The sequence below is a fragment of the Triplophysa dalaica genome, chromosome 2, assembly GCF_015846415.1.
Source record: "Triplophysa dalaica isolate WHDGS20190420 chromosome 2, ASM1584641v1, whole genome shotgun sequence".
Taxonomy (NCBI): Eukaryota; Metazoa; Chordata; class Actinopteri; order Cypriniformes; family Nemacheilidae; genus Triplophysa; species Triplophysa dalaica.
In genome coordinates, this window is record NC_079543.1 from 17598268 (window position 1) to 17612570 (window position 14303).

Genomic DNA, 14303 nt, shown 5'->3' on the forward strand with positions numbered 1-14303 from the left:
AAAGTGTTTTTGTTACGTGCATACTTTTGTCATTGGTTCCTGGATATTCCATGACAGGTAACATCATATACAGCATTAAGAATTATGTGCAAACTTTTGCCCTGGTCTATTTCGAAATTCTGTTATTATTATGAAGACTTTATGTTAACATTTTTTTTAGTGATAATTTGCTCACCGCATGATAACATTACAAATAAACCTTAAATTTCAAAATTCCTCTTACCCAAATTTTCAGCCATTTCCAGATTCTGCAATGGGTGTATAACTTTTTGAGCAGCACTGTAGCAGATAAATTGTGATCCAATCATAGACCCTTACATTCATCAAAATACAGCCATTTATCATAACAAATAAACAGTATGAATTGAATTCTTTGTTAGTAAGTCATTTACCGTATATAGTAAAAGGGTCCATTTAAGGGCATATAGCCTTTTATACTGTCCAAACATTGATATTAAAGGCTTCTATGGTAGTATAATGATCTAGAATTTTCTGAATTTTTACAGAAGAACTTTATGACGACTCGGCACCTGTCTCTTCCAACAACAGTTCACTCAAAGACATGAGTACTTTTTTCTCCTCTTGTCCTGCCGCAAGCTCAAACTTTTTTGATTTTTACTGTTTTATGTGTTTTGTATGGTTGTCCTTCTCCCAAGGGTGACAATCATTTATGATCACAGTATCAGTGGCACACTCACAGAATTTAAGAGAGTAGTGCTTTCGAAATTATAGTGCAGCCATTTTGAATATTTTTGTGTTTCCTACTTTCCTAATATTTCTCAATGACTCTACTTTTGGTGAGTATTATTTTTTAAATGAAAGTGTTTTGTCAGTGATTTGCATTTTCAATCTGCTGAATCAACTATGTAAAAACGTAACAACCTTGTGTCAATAACTTTGAAAACCCCTTCCTTGCAAGTGTAAACTGACAGTGATAAAACATAATCTTGTTTAGCTCAATAGAAAGTAATTAAAATATTTAACAACAATGAAATATCATTAAAAGCGTAGAGAATGTTCAGTATAAGTGCAAATAAAATGGGTAAAATTGTTGAAATATGTCATTTAAGATTTATCTAAGCGCATTAGTCAATTATTAACAAATTACTTTTTAGATCTGTTTAGTTCATAGGGGTTGTTTAAATAACTTATAAATACATAGTACAGTGCGAAGTTATCTACTTATAAAATGTGGATGTAATGTATATAGTAGGCCTGATTTAGAACATGGAACCAGGTTAATGAACCCATGTGTCCTACGTCATTGTCCTTTTCTCTAGCACAACCTTATAAAAAGTAAGGCCCATTAGTTTACTTCAGTTGAGCGTTTAAAGCTGAATGACATAGTGTACAATAAGAACAAATAACTTCAGATCAGTTTGTAGTGAAGACTGAATATGTCTGAGATTACCCTGGCAAAGTTCTCTGTTTGTGAGGATAGGAAAAGTATAATTGAGTTTGGAACTTCATGTGAAGATGTCATGACTAACAAAAACAGTGACAAACTGCACAAAGGTAACATACTTCAATGTTTATGGTCGACTCTTATTTTAGTTACATTGATTTGAAGATGTTTATAATTGTACAGTATTTTTAATTTCTTGAGCACATTTGTTAAATGGTCTTCTTGTAAAACCTCAAATTCACTCATGTTACACTTTTTCTAAGGTTGTAAAATAACTTGGAACAGACGCTACAGATGCTACAGAGTGGCTGCACAGTTTCTTGGACTGTTGTGTGTAGTACTGCTGGCAGCTATCATTATGCTTTATGTTGAATACAAACGCATACAAACCAATTATAACTACGTGAGTGACGAAAGAACTGAATATCTTCTATCTAATGCTCTTGCCACAGATCAGCACCTAGTCAGGTTGAACAATCTTAGCTTGGAGAATGAGCAGTTGGAAAACAATTACCGTTTAATTCAGGTTAGCTACAGCAGTTGTGTTGAAGAGAGAGATCTATTACAGAACATAACTGTCAACATAACTGAAGGAAAAAATCAGCTCCAATCACTTATCAGTAATCTGGTCAAAGATAAAGACAAGTTGCGGATATTTAGTAACAACCTGACCACAGAAAAAGATCAATCAGAAAGTAGATATAAGGCCATGGCTGAGCACAGAGACCAAATACAATATTGGTGTAACAACGTTACAGATGAGAAAAATTGGTTACAGACAGTTAACAGTCACCTATCTGAAGAAAGAGATATGCTGACCAAAGAGAGAGAAAAGCTACAGTTGGAGAAAGGTGGACTTCAGAAAGCACTGTCTCATTTTGGTAAGCACATCTCAGATTATGACATTGGTTCCTTGTATTGATTGACAGATATAAATTAATATTAATAATTATGCTAATATTTATATTAGATCCATATAGTTTTAACCAGCTGAAACATTAGCACTAGCTCATGTTTGTCAGAATAAGCACATCTAAATGTATCAGAGATGTTATTATGTTTTTGATAAGATAAAGTTCTGTTCGTTAACATGCAGGATGGAAGTACTTCAAGTCTAGCACGTACTCCATCTCTACTGTGAAGATGAACTGGAGAGTTGGCAGACAGCATTGCATAAAGAGTGAAGCAGATCTGGTAGTCATAAACAGCAAAGAGGAAATGGTATTTGTGAATCTTGACAAGAATGCAACAATAAAGAAAACTGTAGTTCCTCCTGATACATGCAAAATTATCTTTCAGATTTTTGTTCACGGCTTGATAAGTAACCTGGGAGCTTGGCTTGGACTCACTGACACAGTGAATGAAGGGGTCTGGAAATGGGTGGATGGCAAAGGATTGACCACAAGGTATGAAACTAGGGTGTGCAGGTTAGTGACTCTGACATCAGTCATTTGAATTAAATGTGGTTTGAATAATTTCATTTGTGTTGTTTCAGTTATTGGATGAAAGGACAGCCTAACAACGGCGGTAGGAATGGAACTGATGACTGTGGTGTTATTGTTTTTGGAAAAGCTGTGCTGGAGAGCTGGAATGACAGTCAATGCAACTATCTTTCCTATGTGATTTGTGAAAAAAGTCTGGCATGAATTTAGTGAAGTTTATAAATTATTTAATTGTATTATGCAATTACAATAACTTTTATACACTTTTTAGTGTGGTTTACAGTAAATACTGAACAACACAACTAGCATTAACTAATTTCTGAATGTTGATACAGTTTAACAACAGCTTAATAACTGAAAAATGATGAAGCTTCTCCGTGGAGACTGTTGATGTGTGAGAGGAGTGATGGACAATTTGCCAATTGCTGTGTCCCAATCTGCATACTATCCATCCGAAATAGTATTCGAAAATAGAATTAGTATGTCCCAAATCACAGTTTGCTGAAATGAGTATTTATCAAAGTACCAGGGTGGTCTACTGTTCCAGTGAAAATCCGAAGTGTGAATCTATGGCTTCCCGCTGCATTAATGAAATTAAATAAAAGAGGCTTCGCTAATTTAATAGGCTGAATGTAAGTAAACAGTAAACATTACATATGAAATAATGAGTGAATAAATACTAAAAATACAAAGAAGATATGTATTTTGATGTTCATCACAGTTCATGCTCACAGTGTTGTCTAGGCAACAGCGGCCACTTCCGTTTTGCGTTAGTATGTCCCTGTGCTTGCATACAGTTTTGCTACGCACTAAACTGTGCATACTTTCTATACCATCTAACTCTTAATGTTATATAAATGTGTATAAAATTTGCATGATTAATAGTTGGATTATTGTATTTATCAGATCCTATTAAAACAATGAATTATTATAATGTTTATGAATATGGTATTCACACAAGATTAACTTTTACAAACTTTTCAATCTTTGATTGTTTATAGTCATTATGCAATTGACTGACTATTGCAAAAATCATGTCATCTTGTTGTTGACCATTGTTTTCCCATGCAAGCAATAAAGAGTTATTTCAGAAAAACTTGAATCATGTTTGGTCCTATAATTATGCCACATTGCATGAGGAGCACTTTTTAAGTGCACTCTGTTTTTTCTCTTTCTGTACAAGTAAAATAAGTAAATACTGACAAAAGTGGTATAACCTTCTGTAAAAGTTCTGTAAACCTTTTATTCAGTATGGAAACACTGAGCTAACCACACCATTGTGCCAAGGTGATGGCAATTATATTCTTTAGGCCTATAACATCAGTGTTTCAATGAACTACATTTTCCATGATCAAGTATTTAATTTTTTTCACGTTTTGTAGATCAGAAAAATAGCTGGGGGACAGAATTTGAGGGTCCATAGAGAACGAAAGAAAGGGCCACTGCTTTACAATTGTCTGTGAACTGGAGACTTAGACGTTCATTCTATTGGTGTCTGTCCGATTGTGTCTTCTGTGCTCTGAAAGCTTCTGTTACCAAGAACAAATGCTGTGTGCATAAGCATACTTGACATTAAGTTGAATTCGGCTTTATACTCCATGCCAGTAGATGGCGGATGTGTACCACTACCTGTCTGTCAACCGCTGTGAAGAGGAAAACAAAGCAAAAGGCTCTTACTAAAAGAATCTCTGTGTTGACATTTGTGTATCTCCGTGGATATCTCGATCGGTTGAAAGCGGATAAAACTAAATAATAGAACATTTTAATTTCTATAAGAGAGAGTATTTCCGTACATCTTAGAGCGACCGGATACTGTGGGGGCACGTGATACAGTTCGATGTCCTTGAGCTGAAGTTTGCCACCAGTGGACGAGTCTGCTTTTCGATGGATACAACAATTAAACAGGCTATGTAGACACGTCGAGAAAGATAGGATATAAACACCTGTTCGAATCTCCCTATGCAGATCAATCATATGCCACCAATCCAAAAATGTAGTAAACGTTGACATATCGTAACGTTCGTGTCATACATGCATCTTCGGACTTGTGTAACCACCAGCGACTTTAGAATAAATATGGGTTTTTTTAAAATATTCACTACAAATACAAGTTTAGTCAAAACAGGCTTCAGAATCAGGCATGGGATCATAAATGAAATCCCAAAAACGTGCTTGGTGTCAAGCCGCAATTTGTACAACCCTGTGGAAAAGAAGTGGCACAAACCAGTGGGCTATGACACCGGTATAAAGATGTACAACAGTCTTACCAAACAGAAAGAGACTTTGGTTTTGGCACGAGAACGAATTGCAACCTGGTAAGACACGCAGTTACCGCTCGCGATAATAGCGAGTTTTGCAGTTATATTAAAAACATGTTTTTTATTTAGGTATAGCTGTGGACCCACCGTTTATGATCACGCGCATCTCGGTCATGCTTGGTAAGTTTGTCTGCCTGCAATCCATCAATGTTGAAAAAAGGCAAGCTTGTTTAACGTGTTTTTGATAAGCTGTGAATAATTTTTCTCTTTTTTTTGTAGTTCATATGTCAGATTTGACATTCTTCAAAGGATTTTATCCAGATTTTTTGCCGTTAACGTTATCCACGCCATGGTCATCACTGATATTGATGATAAAATCATACAGAGAAGCCTTGAGGTAGAAGTCAGCTGATATTAAAGAAGTAGTTCACACCAATATGAAATTGCTTTCCTCATTTGCTCACACTGAAGTCACTGGTAAACCTGTTTGACTCATATTTTTCTGTAGAACATAAAAGAAGGTATTTTGAAGAACGTTGGTAACCAAACAACATTGGTCTACATTGACTTCCATTGTATTTGGACACAAAACCTACAACATTTTTCAAAATATCTTATTTTCTGTTCCACAGAAGATACTGTACACAAATAATATGTTACTAATGTGGGGTTCTCTTTAAGCTGTTTGGTTATAAACTGCAATTACGCAAGTTTTGTACACAAGCTTCTTAAAATTTGTGGAATAATGTAAGTTAGGGGTGTTCGTTTCCTGTTATTTTGGAGTCGACTGCGATTCACAACTCCCACTTTTGGAGTCTATGAAATCGACACTTCGACTCCTTTTGATGTCATTCAAAACGGGCTCAGGATAATGAATATAAAATAAATGAATGAACATCTGCTTGGGAACCTTGGGCTGGCAATCAAGCTTTTGCATTTGTGCAATGAACACCATCACAGAGCGTTTTTTTGTGCTGTCAGACCAGTTACTCCTTTCTGGTCCTGAACCGATGTGGTTTTCCAAGTGCACACAGTGCAAGGACATGACTATCCCAGGTCTTAACTGTAGCTGTAGACTTATGGTAAAGCTAAGACATTTCGTTTCCTTTATAATTTTAATAATTTTTTTATTGCATCAATTTTGTAGAGTTACAGTTACACAAATGATATGATATGTTTTGTACTTAAAGACACCACGTTTAATTGTTTTGAATTGAGGCCTCGTAAATGTGTGCTAAACAAGCCTACAAATATATTTATTCATTTTCTTTTAAGAGTTTATATATTCACCCTAGGCTAAGTTCAACACATTTAAAAAAAAGCTATGAGCCTGCCTTGTGTTATTTTTCTTAATGTAACTCATTGCTTTTTCTGTGTTGGGCATTTAACAAAAGTATTTAAAATGATCATTATGTCATTTAAAATCCAACAAATATGCTATAATAACCCAGCAACAAGAACTTAATATATGATTTGTGACTTCCTGGCTGTTGCAGATTTTTACTTTTTTAAGCTTGATGAAACGCTTTACAATTTGTTTCCTCAAACTTGATTTAGATTTTTGTCCAGTTATGCACACAGACTCGCATTGTGCAACGCTTTCATTTAAAGCAACTTACAAAGTCTTACAACAGTTGTTTAGATAAATAAAAGCTTGAAGACGGACAGACGAAGTATAGGGAAGTTTGAGAATTTGAGAAATTAATGTGATCAGCTACAGTCGATTCCTGTCTTTGAGTCTATTCTGACTTTAGGGACATTAAGAGTCTAGGAATCGACTCCTTTGGAGTTGACTCCCCATCCCTAATGTAAGTATCTCTTGTGTCATATCTTTCACAGGAAAATATGTCACCCACTGTCCTTGCAAGAATGCATGAGGAAGAGTTTAAGAAGGACATGGAGGCTCTGCGGGTAAATCGAAATAATTTCAGGGTATATTGTGTCTAAAATTCTAATACGTTTACTAATTTTTGTTAGATGTGCTTTCCAGGTTCTTCCTCCAGCTGTTTACATGAGAGTGACCGAAAACATATCTTTGATAGTGACTTTCATAGAGCGCATTATTGGGAATGGACACGCCTATGTCACAAGTCAAGGTGCTTATCTTTTTTCAAATCTTTCAATTTTGAATATGGGACAACAAAATTGAACATTGAACATATGTTGATACAGGGAATGTCTACTTTGACACAAAGTCCATTGGTAACCGTTATGGCAAGCTTGTGAACCTTGGAGGCGCTGTTGGAGAGCCAGGTATCGTGCCTTATCATCTCTGAAGATCCTTGTCTACAATTCTAATACTAAATAAAGACAATATAAAGTATATGTCAGTAAAGTGAGGATCTGTTTTGTTATTGTATAGTTAATATGCACTGCATGTAATATGCATTATAATTGAATCACAAAACACTTTCGTCAATAATTTAATTGTTTAGTTCTGTTTTTTTAAATGCATATAATGAACATGTCTACTTTTTAAGATATTTAACAAAAAAAATGAATTTACTTTTATTTAAGGGATGCAGGATAAAAATGAAGCAAGGGACTTTGCCTTGTGGAAAGCATCTAAACCTCATGAACCTTACTGGGAGTCACCTTGGGGAAAAGGAAGACCTGGGTGGCACATTGAATGTTCTACAATTGCTAGGTATTTACTCTGTTCTAGCAAGATCTCTCTCCCACTGTCCATATTTGCTTTGCTTTTTCTGTTGTCTTTTTTTAATTTTGTGAATTGTACATTTACTATGTGTAAGCATTCGTTTTGTATGGAAACCCATTAGGGCTGCACAATAATTAACCAAGATAAAACTAATCCCAATGGAAATTGAGCTGGCTGCGAAATGTGTTGATATTTTTTTGAATGCGTAGCTTGTCCGTGAAGCACGGCTCTGGGATCTGTAGGATATGCTACTCGATCTAAAAGCAGTTTGAGTTGCTTATAATAAGCATTTCAAAAAGCAACACCCGTCAAACATGATCATTATAAATATACTTTATTATCATAAAAATATCTGATGAGGCTTGAGTAACAGTGATAAAAAGATGTCAATAGGCATTTTCTAGATTCTAGAACGTGTTGGACTTCTTCTGGAGTACGTATTTGGAGTTTCCGCTCGAGAGCGCCTTCTGTCATTCGGATGCAGCAGCATTTTCCGTACTTCACTCAAAAGCTGTGCATAAGTCACGTGATATTTATCGTCGGTTTATCGTGAAAGCGCTCAGATCCATTGTCACATAATCCAAGTTCACTTTATTTAGAAGTGTAGTCAGTCCCTCGTTTTTATTTTTTAGGCATACAGTTATTAGACATAGGGTGATTCTCTAGGCATAGAGGAATTTTATAGACCTTTTTACAATGCAACAGAAATATGCATGTCAAATAGGATCACAATCTTACCCCATTAATCACACAAACTGTTTTCTTATCTCAAATGTAGTTCGGTATTTGGGAGTCAGTTGGACATCCACTCGGGAGGCATCGACCTCGCCTTTCCTCATCATGAGAATGAGATTGCTCAGTCAGAGGCGTATCATCAGTGTGAACAGTGGGGAAACTACTTCCTGCACTCAGGTAATCACCTCAGTCTTCAGTCTAAGATATTATAGGAAGTTTATTTGGTTTAGTATGAATAGAATGAATGAGAGCGTTATTACATGTATTATTACATTTTGTAATGGTTTAATGATACCTTTGAAAAAGAAAACTATAAAAATGTTTGTTTTCAAGGGCACCTTCACTTGAAAGGAAGTGCCGAGAAGATGTCAAAATCCTTGAAGAATTATATAACTATAAAGGTAACATAAAAATAAAAAAAGATGTAGTTAAAACTGAAAACTTTTTTATTTTGTAACATATTTTAACCCTGCTGCAACTCTCTTCGTTACATTTTGTAGGATTTTCTGGTCTCCTACACTGCCAATGAGTTTAGGCTTTTTTGCCTTCTGACCAAATACAGATCAGGTATATGCAATATGCAATGTCATTATTTCTTATTTTATTTCTCATTTCTTATGTTGTGTGTTATACTACGGAAGGTAAATCATTCCAAATTTAAATAAATAAATTAAACAATGAGCGTGTTTACATGCACAGTCTTATGCCGATTATGTTGATATTTGGAAGGTCATGTAAATGCGTAAAACGGTTTTCTTTTATCGGGGAAAGGTCATAAACGACTTGAGCAAAAACCCGATCGGCAGAGGTTGTTTTTTGCCCATTACTCTGAATTTGTACTGCATGTTAACACCTTTACCGGTTTTCTTTCAGTTTTGTTTATGTGCGCATGTCTGAAAGAGCAGTAGTAAAGTCCCAAACGGAAGTTATTGTAAGATAACGTATAAAAGTCCACTCTCAAATCATTCAGTTGATGTAGAAACGTCAAAATGAAGAACTATTGTTGCATATGCATGTACTGCAGACATGAGAAGAGATATAAAAATTCAGCTTCTGATCATTTTCCCGCTGCATTTTTTTAATTACTTAACAGTAAGGATGGGTACCAACTTTTTTCGATACCTATATTTATGCGGCGTATTTGTAATCTGCTTTTTTTGTTTGTTTATGAGTAAAAGAGTGGCATGGTTGCATTTCTGGAGCTTTCAACGTCCGCGTTTCACAACGAGGAAGCTTCCGTCAAACACCCTTTTGCAATAACCCGTCAAAATAAAAAGTTATAACATTGTTTTTAATAATTCGCCCATGGAGCATATTTAATTACTTTAGTAAATTGAAGTAAAATAGTACTTATATTTACATCGGTATCAATATCGATAAAATCTTAATGATACCCATCCCTACTAAGCAGACTATGCATGTAAACATGTGAAACCAGGTTTAATATAAGATGATTTTTGATATATATATATCCGTTTATTTTGTGCATGTAATCGCACTCACTGAAAATGAAAACCAGATTAACAATTTCATTAAACATAAGTGCTAGGACTGCCCCCAAATTGTCGACTAAACACTAGTCGATGTGAAGGAGGCTTGGTCGAATACGTTTTCTTTGGTCGATAAGTCACAAAAAAAAACTCGCCTGACATCAGTACGCGCGTTAAAAATTCACTGCGCAGTCCAGCTTGGTCAGTGTATGACATCAAAAGAAACAACGCAAGTTCAACAAGAACGGTGCCTATGTTAATAAATACGGCATTTGGGGATGCGCGATGATGACAGCCTGACCACAAATGCACTGAAGATCGACTCGAAGAAGAAATTGACAAGAGATAGGTATTGACTGGAAATCTCGCGACCAGCGAGCTGCTGTCTTAGACCTAAGTTTAAGAGCTTATCATTTCTTGACACTGACAAACGAGAAGGTGCAGACTCCACAGTGTTGGATCTGGCAGAAAGTTGATCTACAGAAGCTGCGCAATATAGGGGTCATGACAGCATTGGTTCTACAGTGCACATGGGAGGGTGAGCCGCACCAAAATAGAAAAATCAGGATAAAATATCCATGCTGATGACCATTTATGAGGAGGAGCATACAGAAGAGAAGAATTAAATAAAATGTAGTTTACCGACAAAAACAAACTTTCATTCGGGACCGTTGACATGGAGGCAGAAAAATTAAAAATAATATCCAGTGCCCCTCCACATCCACTTCGGACAAATTTTTCTATTTGTTGTTTCTGGTCAAGACTCATCTGTCGGCTTTGAATGGCAGTTTGCGCAGATATTTTTCTTGAATGCTTCTATTTGATTTGTATTTGTTTTGGTTAAATTATTTGCTCCACTTTTTGTTTCAAATATATATTTTTTAAACCATTTAATCAAAGAACTTATTGGCTTTTTTTGTTTGCATTGTTGTTTACAAAATCGTATTTGTTTGTAGCCTGTTCTTATTTACTCTAAGGTTTGGAATTTGCGGCGTTTATTCGTTCGTTCCTTTTCGTTAATTTCCCTCTTCAATATAATTTTTCAGTTAAGTGTTTTGCTCTTTATTTATTTTGTTTGCCTTGCTTCGCACAAAGTTGTTTATGAATGGTCCATAGGCCTGTTTTCTTCTTTTATTATTTACTTTATTAATACTTTTTATATTTTGCACTAATATTTTTAAAGAGCTGCCTTTTAAGGTTTGTTTATTTTTTTCATTTTTTCCACTTTAAAAAAGAACAAAATTTTCAGTTTATTTTATTCAAAAAGGGGTTTTATGTTCATAGTTGTTTTGTTGACAAGTTTATTTGGCATGTAACTGATGTTACAGTCTGTATTTTTGTTAATAAATTAATTAAATGTAAAGGCAGTCTTAAGCGCTTCAGTTATAATTTAAACGCTATATTTTTATGATTTAACATTTCTCTGTAATATGGAAGTGTTAAAAAAACATATTTTCTCAGCCGGAATCCATCCTTAGACTATTCTTTTCCATGTATATATACGCAAGTTATTATGTTAATATCATAAATGACTTATTCGACTTATTGCTGAACTGATGGACTGCTAGCTGACTAGGAAAATCTTTAGTCTGGGGCAGCCCTAATGAAAATCAAACTTTTTACATTAACATTTTAATTTGAATTGTGTCAGTATTATTGCGTGATCATATCCCTTTTTTTATGTTTTTGCAATTTCTTTTTCACATTTGCCTTGCCATTTTCATACTGGCAGTCTTGCCTCGAGATTTTAGTGAAAATTAATTAAAAAAAAAAATTCATTTTTGCTCATATTGTATAAATTATGTAAAATGAAATTGTTAATCTGGTTTTCCTTTTCATAGTTTAATTTATTTATTTAAATTTGGCAGGATTAATTTTCCATATTATACAACACCATTGCTTATAAGAAGAAAAATAAGTTATTTTGAAGTTCGATTATTCTTCCCCAGGAATCGAATACAGTGATGCTAGCATGAATGAAGCCCGATCCACCCTGTCTACCATCTCTGCCTTCAGCCACTGTGCACAAGCCTACATGAAGGGTTACTTACAATGCCAGTCTGTAGAGGAAAGTTCTCTCTGGGAGAGGTAAAGACAATTTACTGTATCCACAGGGTCCGGTATATAATGTAAGGGCTGAATATAGCAAATATGGGAACTGATTATTTGAACTGTTTTGAAGTAAAAACTAAACTGTTGCTTTGTTCTTCGCTCAAGGTTGTCCGCTACACAGGCCAGTGTTCGGCACGCTCTTGCTGATGACTTTGACACCCCAAAAGCTTTGGATGCTGTTATGAGCCTTATTCACCATGGTAACTGTCAGCTTCAGCCTGTCACTAAGGTAACATGATAGGGTAGGTCACTGAGGCCTCACATTCTATAGATTGTGTAAAACTAAATACCAGAAATGTTTATATTTATTATTCACTCTCTTCATTAGAATTAAAGACTAGTTTAACTTTACACAGCAGACAAAATTTGCCGTCTATGTGTTTAAAGGGTGATGGTCCTAGGAGTCCTGCTGTATTCGGGGCTATGTTGTCATATGTCAGGGAAATCATGGATGTTTTTGGGGTCGATTTGCTGAACTTAACGGTGAGAGATGAAACATAAAAGCTGACCCTTGTCATACTTTTCCTCACTATAACATTTACATGGAATGTACACAGAGAGAGATGAGCAAAGACCTGATTTTCTGTAACCGTGCACAGGAGAGTCATGCTTGTGAATTTTAGTTTTTTTAAATTCCATGTTGTCGACTCTGCTTTTGTGAAAATATTTCTCAGTTCAGTGATTATCAATTACAGCCTTGTGCAAAAAATCCATCATCTTTCTTTAAGGAAACAACAGTTTTTTGGCTTAATACAATTTAAAGAAAATTATTGGTTGGTTACATTAGAGTGATAAATCCAATCCCCATAAGGAGTGCCCGGAAGCAATAACATATCTCATATTAAGTCTGAGAAGTTTGATTAACATATTTTATTTTTTCATACCATGAAACACATTCAATCCCTTCATGTTTCTCTTAGGAAGTCCATGACTCTTCGGGAATTTTGAATAATTTAGTGGAAGAGTTGGTGCATTTTCGGAGTGAAGTTCGCAAGTTTGCTCTGTCTGTTGAAGACCAAGAACTTCATAGCGCCCATTCTAACACTGCAACTCAGAGGAGGCTTTGTCGGCCGGATAGAGTTCCCCTACTTAAGGCCTGTGATGTTCTACGGAATAATCTAGCACCTCTTGGAGTGCACATTAAGGTATGTTTCATTTCAACAAGTGCAGCAGAGATTTTCAACATAAATTAAATGTTGATTTAATTAAAAGTTGATTTAAAGAAAAGTTAATTAAATACATTTTCAAAAGTAACTTAATGTTACTCTGAGATAAATGATCATTTAAATATGTACACTCAAATGCTTATTCTTTCAAACGTATAAAGGCATCCAAAACTGTCTCCCGTTTAAGAAATGCACAAACATCTGAATTTTTGTCCCCCCTTATTATTCATTTAGGACAGAGGCACAAACTCCACGTGGGAAATCACAAGAACAAGTGGAGGAGATACAAAAGTCTAAACCTCTTGCTTAAATGGAGCAAACACTGATTGCGAGAACTTGGACACATGCTTTTAGTTGCACTGTAAATACTATACACTGCAGAAATAAAATATTGTATAATGTTATAGGTGGAACTACGCTTTGATCGAAAGAAAAAATGCTGTTTTAAGACTTTTGGCCCAAAATACCAAGATTTTTTTGTATTCTGTCATTGGTCTTGTGTCTGGGTTCGTCTTTGTTTTATGCTAATATTAAGCTTAAACTGGAATCACTGGTAGCTTTACATGAACCGCTTACATGGATGTTCATGACCATGAATAAAAGTTTGAACAGCTTTAAATATCAGGTGAGATCTCTTTTTTTGTTCTTTGTTTTATTATCCACACTTTGGGCAATACAGAAAACCATCAGATAGTATTTGTAAAGGCAAACGTTAAGGAACTTTTTAGATCCCCAGGTAAAGTCCTGGTGGGCCGGGCTGCGTACAAAATTGCATACTGTGACAGTACATACTGAATTTAAATAAGTACCTACTTTTGGCCGTTACAACAGTTTGCATATCGCCACCGTTTGCATATTGTTTTGCACTATTTGCCTGGCCGGGGGGGGCTGCTTTAGAAATTAGACATAATTAATATTGCATATAAGAATTTCTAGTCCGTTTAATATTTGACCTGTGGTTCTCCTTTATCTCACATGTGTGTTTCACTGTGCGTGTGTGTTTGCGTGTGTGCGTCTATGTCAATGTGTGTAAGTA

General features: G+C 35.3%; 2 protein-coding genes across 5 annotated transcripts; both read left to right on the top strand.

Moving 5' to 3' along the window:
* Positions 1–1243: 1243 nt before the first annotated feature.
* Positions 1244–3949, top strand: LOC130414125 (CD209 antigen-like protein C). Of its 3 annotated transcripts, XM_056739865.1 has the most exons (6): positions 1246–1515; positions 1669–1808; positions 2184–2286; positions 2502–2626; positions 2705–2811; positions 2901–3949. In XM_056739865.1, the coding sequence occupies exons 1-6, from the start codon at positions 1398–1400 to the stop codon at positions 3049–3051; spliced, it is 744 nt and encodes a 247-aa protein (XP_056595843.1). In that variant the 5' UTR covers positions 1246–1397; the 3' UTR covers positions 3052–3949. The 3 variants fall into 3 exon arrangements, with proteins under 3 accessions (XP_056595838.1, XP_056595843.1, XP_056595853.1); XM_056739860.1 differs by having other exon boundaries at positions 1244–1515; positions 1669–2286; XM_056739875.1 differs by lacking the exon at positions 1669–1808 and having other exon boundaries at positions 1249–1515; positions 2164–2286.
* Positions 3950–4495: 546 nt separating this feature from the next.
* On the top strand, positions 4496–13891 carry cars2 (cysteinyl-tRNA synthetase 2, mitochondrial). Of its 2 annotated transcripts, XM_056739806.1 has the most exons (15): positions 4496–5162; positions 5235–5285; positions 5385–5502; positions 6945–7016; positions 7096–7201; positions 7278–7358; positions 7623–7752; positions 8543–8676; positions 8833–8900; positions 9000–9066; positions 11939–12077; positions 12207–12330; positions 12489–12584; positions 13022–13246; positions 13502–13891. In XM_056739806.1, the coding sequence occupies exons 1-15, from the start codon at positions 4879–4881 to the stop codon at positions 13562–13564; spliced, it is 1758 nt and encodes a 585-aa protein (XP_056595784.1). In that variant the 5' UTR covers positions 4496–4878; the 3' UTR covers positions 13565–13891. The 2 variants fall into 2 exon arrangements, with proteins under 2 accessions (XP_056595784.1, XP_056595793.1); XM_056739815.1 differs by lacking the exons at positions 8833–8900; positions 9000–9066.
* The last annotated feature ends 412 nt before the right edge of the window (positions 13892–14303 follow it).

Excerpts from the sequence above, each read along its gene's own strand:
- LOC130414125 (XM_056739860.1), top strand. The coding sequence starts at position 1,398 with ATGTCTGAGATTACCCTGGCAAAGTTCTCTGTTTGTGAGGATAGGAAA. Across the intron at positions 1,516-1,668 it reads CAGTGACAAACTGCACAAAG|GTTGTAAAATAACTTGGAAC; the intron begins GTAACATACTTC and ends ACTTTTTCTAAG. Across the intron at positions 2,812-2,900 it reads GGCAAAGGATTGACCACAAG|TTATTGGATGAAAGGACAGC; the intron begins GTATGAAACTAG and ends GTGTTGTTTCAG.
- cars2 (XM_056739806.1), top strand. The coding sequence starts at position 4,879 with ATGCATCTTCGGACTTGTGTAACCACCAGCGACTTTAGAATAAATATG. Across the intron at positions 8,677-8,832 it reads AAACTACTTCCTGCACTCAG|GGCACCTTCACTTGAAAGGA; the intron begins GTAATCACCTCA and ends TTTGTTTTCAAG. Across the intron at positions 13,247-13,501 it reads CTCTTGGAGTGCACATTAAG|GACAGAGGCACAAACTCCAC; the intron begins GTATGTTTCATT and ends TTATTCATTTAG.